Raw genomic sequence first — 22,793 nt, 5'->3', positions numbered from 1 at the left:
GTGGGGGGGGGGGGGGGCTAAGGCTAAGAAGCCGGTCTCAGGCCTCTGCATGTCCCAGATGGCAAACTTGACCTTTCTTTTAGTTCCTATACCCCCACTTCTTACTCCCCAAGTAAGTGACACCGCCAACCATCCTCAATTTTCGTGCATTTTTTTTTGGCGGGGGAGGGGTGTCTTTTTCAAACTCTGTGATATACACGGAAAGCTCTGGTCCTGCCACGCCTTAGTTGGAGACCCTTGTGTTGGAGTTGTGTGGGAAGAAAACAGTGAAGTTTTGCTGAAGGGAGATATCCCCCCCACTCCGTCGCCACCTGAGAGGATCTACATTCCTGGACTCATAGTGGGCACCGAATAAACTGCTGAAGGGGAAGGAGATTGGACTTGAGCCTCAGCAATAGATCAAAGAACATGTCTGACAAGGACGAAAATCTGCGGGCCTGGTGGGACTTTGCTCTGGGTTTTGGCCACTTGGCCTGCTCAGCGCCCTGGCAACCGCACACGTGTTGAGCGCAGGAGCGGGCAGTGGTCAGGCTGTGGGCAGACTGCTGGGCCCAGACCCGCCTGTGGAGACTTACCCTGCCCTGCTTTCCCCATAGTGATGAGCGCACCTCTCTGGGCCACTCAAGGTTCCTTAAAAAGACAAAATAAAAATTTCTCCTCAAAAAGTGTTCCTTGGGGCCAGGACATAGCCCAGCATTAGAGTTCTTGCGTTCAGCTTGGTCTCCAGCACCAATAATAATAGTAATATTAAGATGATAATAATAATAGTTTGGGCATGGTTCCTTGGGCAATCACTGACTCTCCACTAGGGACACTCGACTGTAGACCTCGTCCTGGGGACCACTCTGCTAAGTCTCTACGGCCCCATCTGTCGCCCATTAGCTAACGTTAAGTATACTGGGCTGGTGACAGCTGCTTGGGTCCTTGTGCTCCAGACAGAAATAACCTCTCTAGTCACTCTGGGAGAACATGACTGGTGGAAACCTGAGCGGTGAAAACACACTGAGGGCTGTTTCCTCCGGGTCCCAGGCTCAGCCCGCAGTTTCAGGAGACAGACACACTGGTTTAGCCAAACTCTAGAGGTTTTACTCAAAAAGCAGAAGTGAAAGGAAGGGCCAGTTTCTCGGTGCCCGAAAGGGTTATTCTGATTTAGACTGGCAATAAAAATGCAATTGGCTGGGAGTTGGCATGACCAAAGTGCATTCTAAATGTCTTCCCTCCGCACACGGCACAGCTGGCACTTTGAGGAGCTGAGCTGCAGGCTGCCCTTGCGGAGCAACGATGGAGAAAGAAGAGCAAGAGAAGAAGGAAGGGGTGAGTGTGTGGCTGCCGGCAGCCAGAGCTGTGGGCCTGCCCAGCTGTCCTTGAGACTCCCCGGGGCTCTGGTGTTACAGGTCCAGCCTTCAGCGGGATGGTCTCTCTCTGGAAGAGGACGCTCGCTCAGAAGCCTGACCAACAGCTGGGCTTTTATAGTAGGAGGCGTGATTGGTGTTAATAGACAGATGCCTGTTAGGAATCATGCCCCTGGAACAGCTGTTGAGAAAGCACCAGGAATTGGGCTGCCGGGGAGGGGGGAGGTGGGGAGTGGACTTCAACTTGCAGAGTGCTTGCCTAGGATGCGTGAAGTCTGAGGTCTAACCAGGTGTGGCGGCACACGCTTATGTCTTCGCAGTCAGGAGGTAGAAGTAGGAAGACAAGGAGTTTGAGGTTAACCTCAGCTACAAAGGGAATTCAAAGCCAGCTTAGGATAGAGACCCTGTCACAAAATAGGGTTTTGGGTTTTTTTTGGTTTTTGTTTGTTTGTTTTGTTTTGTTTTGTTTTTCTGTTCCAAACGCACACAGTACAGCTGGAGGTTAGGTGTAGATTTCTTTGACTGAAGAAAATCCACTGTGCCAAGAAGGTGACATGAATCAGAGAATACTTTCAAGGAATTTGCATTTTAATCCTTCCAGGAGCATTTGCTCCTAAGTGGGTGAGAAACATGCATTTGTGCCAAATAGTGTTTATTGAGGTCCTTAAGACATACAGTCAGGAAGCCTGGCCTGCAGCATAGAAAGTGGGAGTGGGCTTGGGAGGGAGAAGTGTCTGTTATTGAGGCCAGCTCCTTCCCATCTGAGCTGTGGCTAAGACTTTGGCAAGATATTTAATTGTAGTAATTTAGTTATTGAGATAGTTAGTACAACCGAGGCTGGCCTCAAACTCCTGGTCCCCCTGCCTCTACCTCTTAAGGGCTAGGAATGTAGGTGCGTGTCATCTCACCTCGCTTAACTCTTTCAGTGTCTTCTCGCCTATCAAATGCCCTGATAGTCACCCCCTCTCCTGGGTGCCAGAACAGATAATGCATGGGAAGTGTCTGGCCAGGAGGAAAGGCCCCTCTTGATATTACTGCTCGGTTTATCCTATGGAGTCAGTGACCTCACTATTGACACTGGGCACCAGGTATCTCTGTCTAGAGCTATGGGGGACCATCGGGGCCTCTGACTCACTTTATTTCAGGTATGATAAACAAATGTCCTCTAGGGGGCAGAATCAACCCCTCCGCGCACCTAGGGACCTCACTTGGATTATCTTGTTTTGTTGTTGTTGTTTATTTGTTGATTTCCCAGTGCTGGGGACTTAACCCAGAGACTCACACATGCTAGGCAAGTGCTCTCCCACTGAACTACACCCCCAGTCATTTTCTCACTTTCAATTTAAAATAGGGGCTCTCTAAATTGCCCAAACTGGCCTTGAATTTGCCTCCCAGACGGCTGAGATTCCAGGCCTGTGCTGCCACCACGCAAACTTCACTGGAATTGTCAGGGCTGAGAAAGGGTTTGACAAATGCCATCACCTGTAGTTGATAGGAAGGCACCTGAGGCTAAGAACTTGAAATGTTCAGGGTCACAGAGACGCTGTGCCCACTGCTCAAGGAGAAAGGAAAAGAATGGGGGTGTCCGCGTGTGGTGCACTCTGCAGATGTACGCTCGGTGGAGGGAGACAGCTCAGAGAGCCCCTACCACGGGGCATGGGTTGACCTCAACTGCCCGCACCCCATTGTCCAGGCCTAAAGCCAGGCATGGAGCCTGGGGATTAGGAGAAACCAGGGAGGCAGAGGCTGCACGATCTTCTGGGAAGATGCCAGGCAGCAGTTGGGCCCAGCTGTCCCTCGGGAGCTGTGCAGCTCAGGCCTCAAAACTACTTCAGAACTGTTGAGTACAATTTCCTCTTTTCCCTACAAAGCAGCACTTTGGACAATGAAGACGTGTTCTGTGATGTGTCTCTGACACGGCTGCGTTTCTGTCCTCCCCAGGTCCTCCCTGTTGTCTTGTTATTAACTCACTAATAAGCTCACCCACATGAGGCAATTACTATATATAGATCAGCTGGGTCGCGGGGCGGGGGGCTTTTTGCCTTCCCTCTACTCTTGAATCGCACCCAACAGGGCCAACCCCAATGAAGGTTATTTTACTGAAGCCTCGAGATGTTTCCCCAGTAATTTGGTAAGAGTGGGGTGCGGAGGAGGGCTCCGCGAGTGCCCTGTCACTGAGCCACGTCCTAGTCCCAAATTCTTTTTCCTCCCTTACCTTGAAAGGAGGAAAAGAGAGAAAGAGAAAGTTGAGGTGAGACTGTAACTCGCGTTACACAGGATTCAACCACGTAAAGATACGCAGTTAATCGCTCTCAAAAGACGGAGGAGTCCCACTGCTTTGCAGCCTGGATGCTAAGTGGCAGAGGCAAGAATAGAAAGACACAAGCTGCATTATCAGACTCGGGCGCTAACCCCAAGAGCCGTTGCCAGGGGCCTGGGGAAGAGGTACCGGGCAGGCGATGCCGCTCAAGAGTACAAAGTTTCTGTTGGGATGCGGGAGCCCTGGAGCTGCAGGCCGGGCCTGTGGTTGCAGCGGAGTGTCGCGGTGATGGGCAGCACGCTGACCGTGTTGATTGGAGCTAGTCCTCCTTGGTTGCTTGAGATTCACTGAGTACATTTTACACGCCTTCACCACACACAGACACAAAGATAACGACGTGAGGTGGCGAGCGTACTGATAAGCTAAACGGTGCTAATCGTTTCACAAAGCGTGCGCAAACACCATGGTACACACTGTAAAGCAGCAGGCCAGACCTACCTGCTGCTTGGAAGTGAGGGGGGGGGGGATGCACAAGGAACACAAATTCCGTGGAAGACCGGGCTGCAGAGAGAATTCAAGTCAGCTCAGTCAGCCTAGACAACTTAATGAAACCCTCCCTCCATCTAAAAAAAAAATATTAAAAGGTAAAGGGGGGGTTAATTTGTAAATCTTTCCCCCACTACTATTTTTGATCAAGAATAAAAGCCTCTTTCATTGTTAGTTGGTGCTCAGTCTTTTTGGCCCTATAGTTCCAGGAGGGGAAGGAGAAAGGACCCAGCTTGGGGGCAAAAACTGGTCAGTTTTGTTATTGGAGGTGGGATGTAGCCTCATGAGCCATACTCCTCATCAGAGGATCAAAAAGCTGCTGAAGAGATAGCTCAGCATTAAGAGTGCTTGCTGCCCTTCCAAAGGACACAAGTTCAATTCCCAGCACCCACACTGGGCAGCTCACAGCTGTCAGTAAGTCCAGTTCCAGCAGCTCTGACCTCTGGCCTCTTGGAGCGCCTGTATTCACGTGCACATAATTAAACCAATCTAATTTTTAATTTTTTTTTTTTAGACAGGGCTTCTCTGTGTAGCCCTGGCTGTCCTGGAACTCACTTTGTAGACTGACCTCAAACTCACAGAGACCTGCCTGCCTCTGCCTCCCGAGTGCTGGGACTAGAGGTGTGCTCTAGCACCGCCCAGCTGTAAATCTAGTTTTTAAACACTGCAGGTCAGCAGTGAAAGAATGCTCATGGGGCTGATTCAGTAACTTGTTCTGTTGGTTAGTGGCATCCACTGTTAGGCAGGGACTATTGGGGACCCCCCTCTGCTGTGAGGGCCCCCAGCCCGTGCAGCTCTCTTCTTGGAGATTGAGAGAAATCTCTGGAGCTGGAGAGATGCATGAAAGCCTAGAACTCTTCTAAGAGCTACTCCATCATCAGGACCTGTTCTTGACAGCTCGCGGATTAAGTGTGGTGGCGCACGCCTTTAATCCCAACACTGCAGAGGGAGAGGCAGACAGATCTCTGTGAGTTCAAGGCCAGCCTGGTCCACATAGTAGAGAGACTCTGTCTGAGAGAGGGGGAGAGAGAGAGAGAGAGAGAGAGAGAGAGAGAGAGCAAGCTAGCCAGCCAGGCACGTAGCTCACACCTCACACATCTACAATGCTAGAATCCAGGGAGACTAAGGCAAGATGATCAAAAATTCAAGGCCTGGGCAACTTAACAAGACCTGCCTCAAAACACAACAACAAAAACAAAAAACAAACCTAAATGATGGTGGAAAGCTTGATTAGCATGTACAAGAACCAGTCAATGTCTAATACACCTATCAATCTACTCGTTCACCCAGCCATCCAGACATCTACCCATCCATCCACCCATCTATCACCCAGTGCCCATCCATTCATCCATTCACCCATCCACCAATCCACCAAGCCGTCCATCCACCCATCCATCCACCCATCGACCCACCCACCCACCCATCCATCCATCCATCCACCCACCCACCCATCCATCCACCCATCCATCCATCCATCCACCCACCCATCCATCCACCCATCGACCCACCCACCCATCCATCTATCCATCCACCCACCCAACTAGCAACTAATTGTAGCATGAAAAATAAAAGCCCGCCGGGCGATGGTGGCGCACGCCTTTAATCCCAGCACTCGGGAGGCAGAGGCAGGCGGATCTCTGTGAGTTCGAGACCAGCCTGGTCTACAGAGCTAGTTCCAGGACAGGCTCCAAAGCCACAGAGAAACCCTGTCTTGAAAAACCCCCCCAAAAAAAAGAAAAAAGAAAAGAAAAATAAAAGCCCAAAGACAGATATCAGGAGTAAAGCTAACCATGCAGGAGCCGGGTGGGACTAAAAGCAGGCCTGCCCGCAGCTCCTTCTACACATGCTAGAAGTACAGCAGACCTCCCATGTCTGCTCCCTGACATCCTCCCTGCCTCTCACAGAAATTGACCCTGGTGCTGGCCCTCGCAACATTGATAGCTGCCTTCGGTTCATCTTTCCAATATGGGTACAACGTGTCTGTTGTCAACTCACCATCAGAGGTAGGTAAGCCACTGTAGTAAGTGAGTCACAGCTGCGGACAGAGGGAGGGGCTTAGAGATGCATGTGGTCCCCAGAGAGCAAACACAGCCTACCCCTTAAGGACCCTTGGCCGTCAGGACCCAGGCCAAGCCAGTGACCAAGTCCTCAGACCTCAGGTTCTCATGAAGATACCTTCTGGGATGGCAGTGTGTGGAGTCACCTGGAGGGCAGTGGCCACACCATTTGGATGACCGCAGCCATTCCAGGTGTGAGAAATACTGCAGGGGTTGGTCTGTCAGAGTTCTTCCCATGGATGTTCCAACCCACGCACTAGCCAGGCAGCTCTGGCCCTGTCTCCATCTGGCTAAACACCTCCATTAATTCTTTCTGCAAAAAGAATTCATCTGGTTCTATGCTCTCTGCCCCCAGTTCATGCAACAATTTTACAACAACACCCACAACGAAAGAACCGGGGATTTCTTTGATTCCTTCACCCTGACGCTTCTGTGGTCCGTGACAGTGTCCATGTTCCCCTTTGGGGGCTTCATAGGCTCTCTCCTGGTTGGACCCTTGGTAGATAAATTGGGCAGGTAAGAGATGAGTAGGTTGTCTTGGGCTACGTGTGCATACCTGTGAACATGTGTGTGTGCATGTGTGCATACATGTATGTGTTATGGTGTATGTACTTACTGGTGTTGGTGTGTGCATGTAAGCATAGTTGTGCAAGTGCAAACATGTATGTGTGCTTGAGGAAGCTAGCAGTAAATGTTGACTGTCTTTCCTCTATTGAGTTCCCCTTTTAGAAAAAATATTGGTTTTGTTTTTTTTTTTTATGTGTGTGAGTGTTCTGCCTGCATGTATGTATGTGCACTGCTTGTGTGCCTGGTGCCTGATAAAGCCAGAAGAGGGTGCTGGATCCCCTGGAACTGGAGTTAAGGACTGCTGTGTGAGCTGCCATGGGAGTGTTAGGAAGGGAACCCCAGGTCCTCTGTGTAAATTGAAGTTTCTGTCCCATCCGGTCCTGTAGCTGCTCAGTTTCAAAGAAACACACAGAGGCTTATATTAATTATAAACCATTTGGCCTATTAGCTCAGTCTTATTATAACTAGCTCTTACAACTTAAATTAATCCATAATTCTTTTTTTGCTTTTTTATTGATTTTTATTGCTCCCCTCCCTGCCTCCCCCCTCCCCCCTAATCCATAATTCTTATCTATGTTTAGTCATGTGATTTGGTATCTTTTATCAGTGAGACATTCTCATCTTGCTTCCTCTGTGTCTGGCTGATAACTGCCTCTCTACCCTTCCTCTTCCCAGAATTCTCCTAGTCTGGTCACCCCACTCATACTTCCTGCCTGGCTACTGACCAAACAGTGTTTTATTAAACCAATATGAGTGACAAATCTTTACAGGGTACAGAGCCTTATCCCACAGCACCTCTGCAAGAGCAGCAAGGATTCTTAACCACTAGGCTATCTATTCATCCTCTTCCCCATCTTTTTTTAAAAGATAGGATCTCACTATATAGCCCAGGCTGACCTCAAACTCACAGACATCCCCCTGTGGCTACTCCCCAAGTGCTGGGATTACAGGCTTTCTTCCACAACAGCCCCACCTTTGTTCACCTCCCTGAATCTCGAGGCTGCCGGATTCGGTTTAGCTGGCTGCTCAGTGTATGTCAGAACTCTGCCAGTTTTCCTGCCTCCTCTTCCCTGTGGCCCCTGCCCCCATCCCTTCTACCTCCATTGCTGGGGCCACAGCTACGTGCCACTGTCCCTAGCTTTTTGAATGTGTTCTGGAGATCAGAATGCAGGTCTCCACGTTTGTCCAGCAGGCCCTTCACTGGCTGGGCCACTCACTGTGTAGTCAAGGGTGATCTTGAGCTCCTGATCCATGGGACTACAGTCATGTGCCAGCATGCCCCATCAGGGCAGATAGATTTTTATTACCCCAAACTTATAGATATTTATCATCAGCTTTTCCCTTTTGAATATTATCTTTTATTGTTAGATAATCCATTTCATCAGTCACATTCCATTGACTTTTCTTCATATCTTTTTATTTAAAAAATTAACTTTCCATTTTACATACCAACCCAAGTTCCCCCTTCCTACCCTTCTCTTGCCCCCCACCTCCCTCTTCCCATCCTTCATCCACTCCTCAGAGTAGAGGTAAGGCCTTCCTTGGGGAGTTAGCAAGGTGTAGGATACCAACTTGAGGCAGGACCAAGCCCTTCCCACATATATCAAGGCTGAGCAAAGTATCCCACCATAAGGGATGGGCTCCAAAAAGCCAGTTCATGTCCCTGGGATCGGTCCTGGTGTTTTTAAACACGGGCCTAAAACTGAAGGCCTTGTCATGAGAGGAAGGTAGTGACCAGGATAGCAAATCTTATCTTCTTTGGGGGTTATTCAAATAACTAATGTTTGGGAACCCAGACAAGAGACTTTGGTCCCGGCGATGGCTGGGGACACCCCCAGGAATGAGCATTGTGTGCCAGAGAAGAAACAAGTCAGGTCCTTTGACTCACTTAAACCAAAAACTACTTCCTCATTGAGAAGCCACCTAGATTTTTATACTCCTAGAATATTCCAGTTTTACTTTTTTGTCTTTTATCTTATTGAATTACTATTTGTGAAGGATACAAAATCTGTGTCTAGATTCATTTTTTATTGTTTGTTTGTTTAATTTTTGTTCTTCATTTTATTTTATGTGTCTGGGTATTTTCCCTGAATGTGAATCTGATGCCCAAGGGGACCAGAAGAGGGTATCAGTTCCTCTGGAACTGGAGGTACAGACAGTTGTGAGCCACCATGTCGGTGCTGGGAATTGAACTCGGGTCCTCTGCAAGAGCAGAACGGTCTTAACTATGGCGCCATCTCTCCAGTCCGCATGTTCTGTTTTTGGTGTTTTGGTTGTTATGCTGGAACTCAATCAGGGCCTCAGCACAGGCTCGGCAGCTACTCTCCCGCCCGAGCCACACCCCCAAGACTCGCTTGTTTTTGAGACAATCTCCACAATGTGCCACCAGGTTTGGTCTGAACCACTGGGCTCCGGGGATCCACGACTGCAGCCCACTGACGTCATAGCAGACTGATTTTACTGTATCTTAGGACAAGTCTGTTCCCCTCTGTTCCCGTCACCGATGCCCTCTGTCCTCGGCTCCCACAGCAGGATTGTTCTGTTAGTCTCAGGTCCCAGGAAGCTCACTGCCGTCACCAGGGGCCACTGCTCTGAGCAGACACTGAGTGTGTGTTGACTGCGTGAATTCACGAGGAGGATGTGAATGAATGAGTCCTCACGCTGACCTGCCTTCTTTCACACTCACTACAGAAAGGGGGCCCTGCTCTTCAACAATATATTCTCCATCATCCCAGCCATCCTAATGGGTTGCAGCAAAGTTGCCAAAACCTATGAGCTTATCATTGCTTCCAGACTTCTGGTTGGAATATGTGCAGGTAAGGAGCCCTGACCCGCAGTGCCGTTCAGCACGGGGGAGGTGGAGCCAGCTCCCAGGAATTTGTTGCAGTCTGGGGCTTCCGGAACACAGAGACTGAAATGGACCCTACACAGGCACCTGAGTCTGTGCCTCGTCCTCATGAGTGGGCACTGGGCATACCCTCACTGTAATGCTTCCTGCAAGGAACGCTGTCTTTGGCTTGTTTTTCCAAGGCAAGGATTGAACCCAGGGCCGTGAGAGCTAGATGAGCACTCTATCCCTGAGCCACAATTCCCAGCCAAAGAAAGCTTTCTCTGTAAGAAAAAAACTACAAAGCCTGAGTTTAGAATGGTCCTTCCAGTCTCGTCCCTTTATCAGAATCTCAGCATCGGCTATGACAATGGTCAGACGGAGGGTAGTACTGGTCAGAGGGTAGTGTCTGTTGGAGGGTAGTGTCAGCCAGAGGGTAGTGTCTGTCAGAGGGTAGTGTCAGTCAGAGGGTAGTGTCTGTCAGAGGGTAGTGTCAGTCAGAGGGTGGTGTCAGTCGGAGGGTAGTGTCAGTCGGAGGGTAGTGTCTGTCGGAGGGTAGTGTCAGTCGGAGGGTAGTGTCAGTCGGAGGGTAGTGTCGGCCAGAGGGTAGTGTCTGTCGGAGGGTAGTGTCAGTCAGAGGGTAGTGTCAGTCGGAGGGTAGTGTCAGTCGGAGGTTAGTGTCTGTCGGAGGGTAGTGTCAGTCAGAGGGTAGTGTCAGCCGGAGGGTAGTGTCTGTCGGAGAATAGTGTCGGCCGGAGGGTAGTGTCAGTCAGAGGGTAGTGTCGGCCAGAGGGTAGTGTTGGGTGAGGGTAGTGTTGGGCGAGGGTAGTGCCGTCTACTTAGTGAGCAGCTCCTTTATTTGAGAATAGACCGTCCTACATCACGAGAACAGAAAGGGCTAATGAAATTTTGTTTCAGTCGTTGCTCATCTGTGCATCTGTGGGAGAACCAAGTTGAACAATAGATTTCTGTTTTTTTTTTTTTTAACTATAGTTAAATATAGTTTTAAAAAGTTGTGGAACTTGGGCTGGGCAATGGTGGTGCATGCCTTTAAACCCAGCACTCAGGAGGCAGGGACAGGACAGTCAGGCTTAGACATAGAAACCCTCTTGGAGGGTGTGGGGGCGGTGTTTGAAACTGGCTTATGGCTGCCTGGGATCTGCTACATTGGTTCCAGAAAGTTCTTCCCTAACTGTCTAGAAATGGAGACACTTTTAGAACATTTGAAAGCCACACTTGCCAGTTTCCCCAACCGTCAGCCTTTCCCAGTGCCCAGTCAGGAGTGGCTTTGCCAATTCTCAGGGTCCTTCAGAAGCAGGGTGGGCACCCCCTGAACTCCGCCCTCAGCCATCTCCTTCCAGAGGGTCTCAGAGTAAACTTTCCTTCCCGATGTGGGGTAGGGATGGCTGACCTAGGAAAATCCCTGCAGCTCCTCAGCAGGCAGAGAAGGCCACAGGCTGGTGAGGCAGAGGTGGTGCACCTTTGATTCAAGAGCTTGGGAGGCGGAGACAGATGGATCTCTGTGAATTTGAGACCAGCCTGATGTACAAAACTTAGCTCAGGCTAGCCAGAGTGAAGAACGGCCAGACAGTGGGGGGGGGGGAGAAATAGCCACATTAGGAGAAAACTAGCCATGGGGCAAACTTCACTCAGCACTGAGTTCTTGCTCCTCATCCCCCCAACCCCTATCCCTGAGAGTACCCGGGGAAGCCATCCCTGCCATCATGGCCTCACCTGACTTGGCTCTGTCTTTGGTTTTCCCTGCAGAAACTTCTAGACGTTGTCAGCTGTAAGCTAGTGCAGTCTCTTTCCCACTGATCATAAGTATCCAGGATGGGTTTCCAAAAATAATAAGAAAATATTAAAAACACTAATCAATAAATCACAGCTAAAAATGCAAACCTAGGACTGGTAAAGATGGCTCACCAAGTGGAGGCAACTGGGCACCAAGCCTGACCACCTGAGTTCTATCCCAGGAACTCGCGTGATGGAAACCTAGCTCCCCAAAAGCACACACACACACACACACACACACACACACACAAATGTAATTTTAAAATGTTAACCTAAGCTGGACCTGGTGGCATGTACCTATGATTTCAGCCACCTAATAGGCAAATGTAAGAGGATTTCAGGTTTAAGATCTGCTTGGGCTACAGAATAAGGTCTCAATTAGCTCACACATACCCTGTCTCAAAATGAAACAAAATATAAAAGATCACAGGGAATACAGCTCAGTGGTAGAACACTTGCCTGGCAAGATCAAGGGCCTGGCTTCATTCACAGCACACACACAAATAAATTCCAGCCTGTGGAGATGGGGTCTCCTCACTATACTCTAACACTTGACATGCTGAGGCAGGAGGATTACCAGTTTGAGGTAGCCTGGACTGTGTATGTGTAGCAAGACCTCAATTGTTTTCTTTCATTTGTTCATATTTGCTTTTGAGACAAGGTCTCCTCTGTAGCCCATGATGACTTCAGACTTTCAGCAATCCTCCTGCACCAAGCTCGGAAGTACTGGGATTATTAGGCGTGTACCAGCACACAAGTTTTGTAAGAAGAAAGGCTTGCTCCACATGTTCACACTTCCCTTTAATGTCTTAACAGCAGACAGTTGGATTTTCTTTTTGTTTTCATGAGACACATGATATTTATACAGGAAATAAGTCAGCAAAAGTACAAACCCGACCACCATCCCTAGGACCAAGAAACATCTCATGATTTCCTCTGGGGAGTTCTGGAAGGGCATGGTGGCATGGGCACACACACGGCAATGGCCAGAGGCCTTGCGACCAGTGCAATGGGTAACAGAGATGTGTGCGGTTGGCCCATGGGAGGAAGGAGCCCAGTGGCCGTGGGATGGGGCCACAGTCAGAAGGCCTCTTGTAATCCGCTGCCTAATCACAGGCCCAGCTGGATTTTCAAGTCCGCCCCTGTTCAGTTAGTGGTGACAGTAGATGGCTGCAGTTTCCAGGAAACCCCACACTGTGTTCCAAGATGTAAAAGGGTAAAGAACACCTCGAGACAGTAGGAAAAGTAGTTACAACCTCAGAGACACCCTGGGAAGGTTCTCAGCTCACACTTGGACCCAGTGGTATGGTACTGCTCTGTTTGGGCTCCGCTTCTCGCTCACACCTGGACGTCAGTCAGGTGATCAGGCGTCCTGCCCCTTGGACCACCCGCACCAAGCACATAGCTCACTGAGAATGAAGTACACAGCCCTGCTGTGGGTGAGGAGCAAAGGTAGCTGAGCCTTGGTTCCGGAGGCTCACGGATCAAGGGTTCGTTGTTGATCAACCCCTTGACAAGAAGACCGAATGAAGGCTTTCCCTGGCCAGAAGGAATGAACGCAGACATTGCAAACCCCCAGCTCCAACTCTAGGGTCTTCCCAGCTCGGTCTGGAGAGTCTGCCCCAATAGAGCTAGCCATGGGCTATCCCTGTCTTTTTAGCGCTGGGTGCCTGAGGCAGAAGGAGCTCTAGTTTGAGGTTAGCATGGGCTACACAGCAAGACCCCTTCCCCCCAGAATACACAAAGTAGAGATTGCTTCCCACCTTGTAAGTGTCCTTAATGGAGACACACCTGCCCGACTTCAGTTTGTTTTCACTTTGTTGCTTTTATTTTTTTATTTATTTATTTTTTTGGTTTTTCGAGACAGGGTTTCTCTGTAGCTTTGGAGCCTGTCCTGGAACTCCCTTTGTAGACCAGGCTGGCCTCGAACTCACAGAGATCCTCCTGCCTCTGCCTCCTAAGTGCTGGGATTAAAGGCGTGCGCCACCACCGCCCGGCGTTGCTTTTATTTTTTACATTTATTTATTGAGTGTGTATTATGTGGATGTGAGGGGCACGCGTATACCACTCCAAGTCTGTGAAGGGGTCATTTCTCCCTTTCCACCATATGGTACCCAGGAAGCAAATTCAGGTTGTTAGATTTTGCATCAAGTGTCTTTACCCAATGAATCATCTTGTCGGCCCTCCTTTAGCTTTTGTGACAGGGTTTGCTACATGGTCCTGGCTGACCTGGAACTTGCTATATGGACCAGACTGGCTTAGAACTTGCAGTAATTCTCCTGCTCAAGTGCTGAAGTAGAGGTGTACACCGCAGTTTTGGGCAAATTTATAAACCTACTTACTTTCCAAGACCTTGTGCAGATCAGTAGGCACTCTACCACTGAACTATACTCCCCTCATTCCAGCCAGTCTTTTTTGTTTAATATTCATTTTTATTTTATGTGCATTGGTGTTTTGCCTGCATGTGTGTCTGTGTGAAGGTGTCATGTCAGATCTTGAAGTTACAGACAGTTGTTAGTTGTTGTGTGGGTGCTGGGAATTGAACCCAGGTCCTCTGGACAGTCAATCAGTGCTCTTAACCACTGAGCCATCTCTCCAATCCCCCACCTATGCTTTTAATATTTAATTTATTATTGAGTGGAGGGGCTAGGGGCTGGCTCTGTGTACATGAGTGCAGGTGCCTGCAGAGGCCAGAAGAGGGCGTCAGATCTAATGGAGCTGGAGCTACAGGCTGCGAGCTGCCTGGTGAGGGTGCTGGGAACAGAACTCGGGTTCTCCGCAAGAGCAACCAGTTCTCTTTACTGCCAAGCCACCATTTTTTAATTTCTCAGGGAGATTATATATATAATTTATTTATTTTGCTCTGCACATGGCTTTTTGAGACAAGGTCTTTCATTGAACCAGGCTGGCTGGCCTGCAAGTTCTGCGATCTGCCTGCCTCCCTAGCCCCCTGCACTGGGATTACCAGTATAGATCCCCATATCCAGCTTTATGTGGGAATTGAACTCAGGTCGTCATTCTTGCACAGCAAGTACCAGCCGAGTTCTCCCCCATTTTAAGGGAGGGCTAGGCTAGAGAGCATGCTTGGTAAGGTAGGACGGGTCCTTAAAGACTAAATCTGTCTCCCCGACTCTTTCCTGGTTAAATTCTTATCTCAATTCTCCTTCAGGTGTATCTTCCAATGTGGTTCCTATGTACTTAGGGGAACTGGCCCCTAAAAACCTGCGAGGGGCTCTTGGGGTGGTGCCCCAGCTCTTCATCACCGTTGGCATCCTTGTGGCCCAGCTGTTTGGCTTTCGGGATCTCTTAGCCAATGAGGAAGGTGAGAACAGAGCCCTGCCCCCGCCCTCTGCTCCTCCACCCCAAAACTACTGACTTTGCTGACTTCCCTGCTCTGTCCAGGAAGACAGTGCTTGGTGCCACGCTCTGTCCATAGCCTGCCATGCACTTTGTGGGCCCTGAACAAGCATGTGGCGACACATTCCTTTTAGGAGACAGCAAGGTGTCTTGACTGAACAGGAAGGGCCTATGTCCCTTGAACTACTAAGTGACTGTCCACATGCTCAGAAGCACACAATAACTTATAAATGACCTCATTACCTCCTCTTTCTCTGCCTTGAGTCTTGAGCCACTTTTTTTGTTTTTGAGGCACAGTCTCATGTAACCCAGGCTGTCCTCGAACTCATTGTAGTCAAAGACGACCTGGAACTCCTCATCTCCTCGTCTCCACAAGTACTGAGATTACGGGTGTGCAAAACCACAGCTGTTTTATGCAGTTCTGAAGACCAAATCCAGAGATCTCTACCAACAGAGCCCAGCCCAACTCCCTCTCCTCTCCTCTCCTCTCCTCTCCTCTCCTCTCCTCTCTTCTCCTCTCTTCCCTTTCCTCCTCTCCCCTCCTTTTTCTCCTCTTACTGTCTCTTCTCTTCCTATCTCTTCTCTTCTTCCCTTTCCTTCTTGTCTTTTTTTCTGATTCTTGGGCTTCTAAGAGGGAGACCAGTCTCACTGATCACACCAGTCAGAACGTGGTGTTTGCTTGCGATGGTCCCAGACACCATGTCTCCTGCAGTAGCTCATTTGTTCCTCCCAGTAGCCCATGAGATCATGGACTTTAAATGCGCCCACTTTACAGATACAGACCCGAGACTCAGTGGATTGGAAACTTGTCCAATGTCCTGGGCCTGGCTCTGGGTTGCACTGCCACCCCCTCCTATCTTTCCATCAGTCCTGTGTGTGTCCAGAACACCCCTGTCAAGGGGCCACATTCTCCCTAGGAGCTGAGATCCCAGATGAATGGACTCAGGTGGAGTCTCAGATCACCACAGCCAGCAGGACTCAAAGCCAGGAGCCAACGTCTGCACTGCACAGCATTGACAGAAGGGCGGGGACAGTCCTATCCAAGGAGGGAACATTCTAGACCTGGGCAGAGACACCAAAGGTGTCAAAAATCCATTTTACTCTTAGGGGACTTCAAAAGGGTGGCATCCTAGCCCTCCGCCCTTCTCTGTGACCCTACTGTAGTGCAAGGCTGGGTCTTGACCATCCCCACTTTATCGTCCTCCGTCTGATCCCTGGCATAGAGCAGCTGCTTTGCTCAAACAGGGATGGCGAGCAGGCGTGAAGTCAGAGGAGGCGCAGGAAGAGGCACCCCAGTATCAAGGCTGCACAGTCGGATCTGGATTACTGTCTGGGGATCTTTGGTGACTCCGTACAGAGAGCTGCAGCGTAGGGCCTGGGAGGAAGGGCCCAGAGGCTGGTGACTATGGCTCGCACGGGAGACAGGACAGCAGCACTTGCTGCAGACAGGGCAGGGGGATAGGCACAGGGTCCCAGGATCATCTGGGGCCTGGTTCTGATCAAGGGGCAGCGGAGGGATGGTGGGAGGAGATGTTCCAGCCTAGAAAATGATGAGGCTGAAGCTGAACTTACCGTTGGATGGAATTCGTAGTCTAGAAGCTAGAAGCCAATTTCCTGGCTAGGAGCAATGGATTTGGGATGGGGCGAAGGTTCAGAGTTTCCCACGTGTCTTGAGGAAGATTGCAGCTAAATGAGGGTGCCTCGAACCTGTTTCTCTTCTATGGAATCAACTACTAAGAACCCAGGGAAGTTAGAGCTAATGGTACATGTCTGTAATCCCAGAACTCAGAAGGTAGAGGAAGGAGGCCCAGGAATTTAAAATCAGCTTGAGATACAGAGTAAGCCTGAAGCCAGCCTGAGTTACATTCTATTTTCTTAAAAAAAAAAATTCAGTAGTTAGAGGCACTTGTTGCAAAATCGATGACCAGAGGACCCACATGGTAGAGGAAGAGAAACAAGTTCAGCCTTAGCCTCTAACCTCACCACTGTCTAGGCCGGAGCCTCTCCTCCCGCCATCCCTCTCTGCGCCTTGTAACACATCTTAAACATACAACTCCAGTTCCAGGGCTCTCATGGCCTCTTCTGGTTTCTACAGGCACCAGGCGTACACATGGTGCACAGACAGACATACATGTAGGCAAAACACCTATGTGCTTAGAACGAAATAAGAATAAGTGATTGAAAAAGCAAGCAAACAATTCTGTCCCCTGCTTGAGTATGCTGTTGTTTCTCTCTTGAGTATGTGTGTTGTGACACCATGTGGCTGCCAGAAACTGTACCAGGCTTTTTGTTTCAGGCCACCAACCAGCTCCCAAATCATGACACAGAGACTTCTTAGTTATGAATGTTCAGCCTGGCTTAGGCTCTTTTCTGGCTAGCTCTTTTAACTTAAATTAACCTGTTTCTCTTTATCTACCTTGCAGGCAGCGTTTGCCTCGGGGCTTTTTACCTTTCTTACTTCTGTATGCCTTACTTTTCACTGCTTCTCATGTCTGGGGGGCATCTCCCTCCTTCTCTCCCTTCCTCTCTTGTTCCTCTCTCTTTCCACTCCTCCTGTTTACTCTCTCTGCCTGCCAGCCCGGCCTATCCTTCTGCCTGGCTATTGGCCGTTCAGCTCTTTATTAGACCAGTCAGGTGCCTCAGGCAAGGTGAAACACATGCATCCCATCCTTACATAATTAGACACACATCCTTACATTCCTAAAGATATGCAGCAGAAACAAACGTAAAGCGTCTTTGTCCAGAATAATATTCCACAACAAGAAACTGAATCCAGATCTCTGCAAGAGCAGCAAGTTCCCTTAACCACTGAGCCATCCCGTGACCCCTTTATTTAGTTATTTTTATTATGAACATATCATGTATGATTCCCAGTAAACATAAAGGAGAAAGAAACCAGACACCATGACCATTCTGCAGGTCAAGAGAGAGCTATCAGACCCATCAATCACATCTCCCTTCCCAGAAGCGGGGTGTGGGGAACGGGCTGACATACACCCTTCTTTTCTTTCTTTGCGTCTAGGCTCCTCTCCTTTGGAGACAGTAGGGTTGATTTATCTGCTTCTGAACTTGATGTAAGGGCATTGAACGTTAAGTTTTTCTGCTCCATGTCACACTGCATAGCTGTTTCCCGGTCACCGCTGTTTCTGTTGCAATGCTGAAGAACATTCTAGAAACACAGAATGCTGCTGTGTCCATTCTATGAGGACTATAATGGGTATCTGCACTGTTGCTGGTTTTGTGTCTGAGTTTATCGGGGCTGCTTTGGCCACCCCAGTTGAGGCGTCCTTGTGTCCCCTGCACAAGCCTCTCTGGACATACACCTGGGGTGGATTCACAGTGTTAGCCTCAGTCCGCTCTGGCCAGCTGGTCCCTGAAGGACAATGCATACCCTCAGGGTGATGGTATGGACTGCCAGGCACCGTGTAAGGGGCCGAGGCAGAGGGCACAGGCCCCAGGCTTCTGTGACAGGAGACCTTTGCTTGCAGGCTGGCCGATCCTCCTGGGGCTGACTGGGGTGCCTGCAGCCTTGCAGCTCATTCTCCTGCCCTTCTTCCCCGAGAGCCCCCGCTACCTGCTGATTCAGAAGCAAGACGAATCAGCTGCTGAGAAAGGTGAGGGCTGCTGTGGTTTCCTCTTGACCCCTGATCCCCAGGCTCCTCAGCCCTGAGCTCACGCCCTGTCCGTCTCTCCCTCAGCCCTGCAGAGGCTTCGAGGTTGGGAAGACGTGCAGTGGGAAATAGAGGAGATTCGGAAGGAGGACGAGGCCGAGAAGGCCGCAGGCTTCATCTCCGTGTGGAAGTTGTTCAAGATGCGGTCCCTGCGCTGGCAGCTCATCTCCATCATTGCCCTCATGGCCGGGCAGCAGCTGTCAGGAGTGAACGCGGTACGGTACCGGTGGGCATCCCGCAGGCGTAGGGGCAGCAGCAGGCAGTGTGTGACCTTGCCTATGGCTCTGAGGAGTTGGGGTGCGGTGGGTCACTGGCCACCCTCCACCAAACCCATGGTTGCCTTCCAGATCTACTACTATGCTGACGAGATCTACCTCGGCGCAGGTGTGAAAAGCAACGACGTCCAGTTTGTGACAGCTGGGACAGGGGCAGTCAATGTGTTCATGACCATTGTCACGGTGAGTGTCCGTGAGTCTGCAGTCCCATCAGCCTCCGGGGTGGGGGGAGCAATATCTGGGGACTGAAGAAGGTCCCAGCCTTGGAGAGAGCTGGGGCCTGAGGTATGCAACGTGCCCCTTGGGCTCTGAGGCCTCAGCCTCAAAGTTCTGGCATGAGGCTGTGCCTGACTCCCATGGGGAGCAGCCATGGATTCCTAGAAGCAGAGGCCCAAACCCAACTCCAGACGCTCCCACTGTGTTCCGTGACTCTGACCTCTTAGGGCTGGGGCTGCGGAGCACAGCAGAAATGGGGCGGGTCTCTGCACAGGGCGACACAGTGGCCCTGCAAGGGGCTATTGCCCATGACTCACTTCTTAGGTAGTACCGGAGAGAGACTTGTCCTCCTGTTCAGAGGAGCCAGCCAGGCCTCCACAAGGGCAGGGTCTCTCAAGTTTACCCCAATGCCTGGCTCCTTCCTTGCAGAAGGCCTGAGGCTTAGAGCCATGGGACTGAGGCCCTTAAGTTGGGCTCTCATTTACGAGTGGACATCTGGAGCCCTACTGACTCAGCTGGACCACCCAAAGACACATGCTCTGTGCATGCGTGTACGATTGTGTACATACCAGTGGTTTGGCACACATTCCTCCTGACCCCTCAAAAGTTGATTGAGGGATAGTGAGGTTTCCCACGATGGCAGCCCCAGGCAGGGGTTCTCTGTCCCACAAAAACACTGGGCACTGGCTCAAGCACCTCACTTCCTCCCTCCCACACCTTTAGGTATTTGTGGTAGAGCTTTGGGGACGGCGACTTCTGCTTCTCCTTGGCTTCTCCACCTGCCTCACCGCCTGTATCGTGGTGACGGTCGCACTGGCGCTGCAGGTAAGGAACGCTGCAATTCTTACCACTTAAAGAAGCCTCAGAGAAGGCACTAAAACACACTGGTGTCGCATCAAGAAATGACGAGGGGGCGGGGACTTCCTCTTGGTATGCTTTGAACTAAGAGTGAAACCCAAATTTGAATTCTCCACTTCTCTCCCTGTGTCTTGTACCTGTGATCTCTGTGTGTCTGATGTCTGTCCCTAACATAGCCCTGGCTGTCCTGGAACTCACTATGTAGACCAGGCTGACCTCAAACTCCCAAGTGCTGGGATGAAAGATGTGCACCACCACCACCTGGCTATTTTACAGAAAATTTTATTATTTACTTACCCCAACTGGCCCAGAATAGCATTCAAAGTCACACGTAAATATTATCCACCTTTATCCACGTTACTTCCTACACGTGGGATATTTGTTGTTCAAGTGTGCTTGCTGGCTACTTTCAGTAAGTAATTACCAACACACACACACACACACACACACACACACACACACTGCTCGTATGGACATGCAAGGTCATGGAAAGACAAGGCATGGAAGATTAAAGCTATGCATTTAACATAGGTTGAAAGAGCTGATTGTATAGGAAGTCAAGGTATAGTCAGGTCTGTGAAATGGCTATATTAATGGAAAAATAAGCTTTTACAGGCTGAACACACAGTAGGAGAGCAGCTTAGCCACCAAGGATCTCAAGACCTGTTAGTAACTTAGCTGCAGGGTATGTTCAGAAAAAGACCACCACAGCAGCTACCAGCCATGCTGGTGGCCCCGCTCAGGAACAACACCGTATTGTTCCGCACCTGTGTTCTCACCATAGTAAAGGCACTAGATACCAAAAAATGAACTTACTTTAACAAGTATAGTCTGTCAGATGTCTCGGGACTGTGTGTCCCTCCCTCAGCAGATCCAGCCTCTCTCAGACAACTTCTAAAATCTCATCAAGTGGCATAGCAGAGTCACCGCTGGCTCCTTGCAGACCCAGCAGTACCACCTCTGCTCTGAGGTCCCCAAGGCCCCTGGTCCCAGCAGGTCTCTGCTTTGCCAAGACCTGCTTCTTCTTCTTCTCACTGTCTTCTCACCCCTACAGAACACCGTCACCTGGATGCCTTATGTCAGCATCGTCTGTGTCATCGTCTACGTCATCGGACATGCCGTGGGGCCCAGTACGTATCCCTAAACTGGTTTCATAGTTTCAGTGCCCCACATCCTGGTCCTCCGTGAGCTTCTCTGAGAATCCCCAGGGATGGTGGGTGCATCCCAAGTGGCTTCTCCCTTGCTCCTTTTAGCCCAGAATGGAAGGGGCTGCAATTAGCACAACAGGTTGAAGGCGCTGCCATGTTAGTCTGGCAGAGTGAGTGCCACAGGCAGCCTCTGCCATCCACCACACCCGACATCCAAAGTCCTGTGCCTTAGAGATACGTACTGCCCCCGTGGCCAGGTAACCAGGGTGCCAAAACACTCATGGGCTCGAGGATCCTTTGTGAGTCATTCTGCCTTCAGGGAGTGTGTCTCCCTATAACCTAGCTGTCATCCTCCCTCTTCTCTCCCTCATCCCTCTATCTTCCCTCCCTCAGGTCCCATCCCTGCCCTGTTCATCACCGAGATCTTCCTACAATCCTCCAGGCCAGCTGCCTACATGATCGGGGGCAGCGTCCACTGGCTCTCCAACTTCGCCGTGGGGCTTATCTTCCCATTCATTCAAGTGAGTGGCACCCGAATCCCCAAGCTGCCAGGCCTGAACCTTCCAGCACCTCCTAATGTGTATAACCTCCCCCGCTGGTCCCTCCTCCCCACAGGTGGGTCTCGGTGCCTACAGCTTCATCATCTTCGCGGTAATCTGTCTCCTCACCACCATTTACATCTTCATGGTCATCCCTGAGACCAAGGGCAAGTCATTCATTGAGATCAACCAGATTTTCGCCAAGAAGAACAAGGTGTCGGACGTCCACCCAGACAAGGAGGAACTCCAAGACCTCCCACCTGCCATGGTTCAGTAGCAGCCGAGCCCACAGAGCTGGTCTGCGTGGACCTTTCTCCTGGACTTTGGTTCTGGCTTCTTGTTGTCTGTGACATTGGAAGTGAGATGAGCCTGGCGGGGAATGCCAGCCCCGTCACCAGCCTCCATCTAGTGGGGACATCTGACCTCTCTCTCCTTTTGTGCTTTTCTGATGTCTCTAAGCATAGAGGCCAGTCACAGGCTCTCGTCACCCTCAATGCCGTCCCTCCTCTTTGCTGAGCTGACTGTGGTGGGGGTCCTGTAACATAGCCTTCCTAACAAAAACAGATGTGAGGGTCACATTATACCAGCAAGGTGACCCTTCTGTGGCCCCCATGTGCCTCGGGGGTCACTGGCCTTTGCTCGGGAGTGAAGTCATCCTTTCTCCTGACCCAGCGTTGTCACCGAGCTTGGGAAGAGACCACGGGAAGAGACTCACTGAGCATGAGTTGTTAACTATAAATGATAGTATTAGTGGAACATGGTGTCACCTCCATATAGCCAATAAAACACATCTGATCACTTTTCACCAAGACATACCAATTCTCTGTTGAGCAAAAGAGGGCTGTAGGGGAGACCCCCGCCGCTGAGGGTGGCTGGTCTCTCAAGTGCAGGATCGGGCAAAGAGAGGCTCTTGGACACTCTCTGCTGAAGGGTAAGAGCTGCAAAGCTGTGGGATGTTTTGTATAAAATCGGGGGAGGGGCTCTGCCTGTCCACAGTCACAGGGTGAATGCCAAGGAGGCCTAATGCTGCAGGAAGGGGACATGGGAAGGATGGGCTGCCCCTTACATCAACACGTCAGAACTGGAGTCTTGGTGACATGGGTGTGTGTGTGTGTGCGTGTATGCGCACCTGTGTGTGTGTGTGTGTTACACAAGTATAGAGAGAGCCTTGAGGTGTGGGGAAGGAAGTGCTGAATGGGCTATGGGCTGTTGTGCAACAGTCAGAATGGCAGGGAACGGCTATGGGAGGCAGAAGCAGTTTTTACAGACATGGAATAGGGATTCTACTGGCATTGAGTCTTGCAACCGGCAAGAGCAGTCTTGACA

General features: G+C 50.4%; 1 protein-coding gene across 1 annotated transcript; it reads left to right on the top strand.

Annotated features, from left to right (window-relative positions):
• The first annotated feature begins 1,056 nt into the window (after positions 1-1,056).
• Positions 1,057-22,266, top strand: LOC121441797 (solute carrier family 2, facilitated glucose transporter member 5). Its single transcript, XM_041643105.1, has 12 exons — positions 1,057-1,314; positions 6,063-6,161; positions 6,571-6,731; positions 9,474-9,598; positions 14,573-14,725; positions 18,249-18,374; positions 18,459-18,646; positions 18,779-18,889; positions 19,646-19,747; positions 20,835-20,910; positions 21,322-21,449; positions 21,544-22,266. The coding sequence occupies exons 1-12, from the start codon at positions 1,282-1,284 to the stop codon at positions 21,742-21,744; spliced, it is 1,503 nt and encodes a 500-aa protein (XP_041499039.1). The 5' UTR covers positions 1,057-1,281; the 3' UTR covers positions 21,745-22,266.
• Positions 22,267-22,793: the final 527 nt, after the last annotated feature.

Source organism: Microtus oregoni, unplaced genomic scaffold (genome assembly GCF_018167655.1).
Source record: "Microtus oregoni isolate MIOR12 unplaced genomic scaffold, Mior012 000081F_ref0000091, whole genome shotgun sequence".
NCBI classification, from domain to species: domain Eukaryota; kingdom Metazoa; phylum Chordata; class Mammalia; order Rodentia; family Cricetidae; genus Microtus; species Microtus oregoni.
The sequence above is the reverse complement of the archived record's forward strand: the minus strand, read 5'-3'. Positions and strand labels throughout refer to the sequence as shown.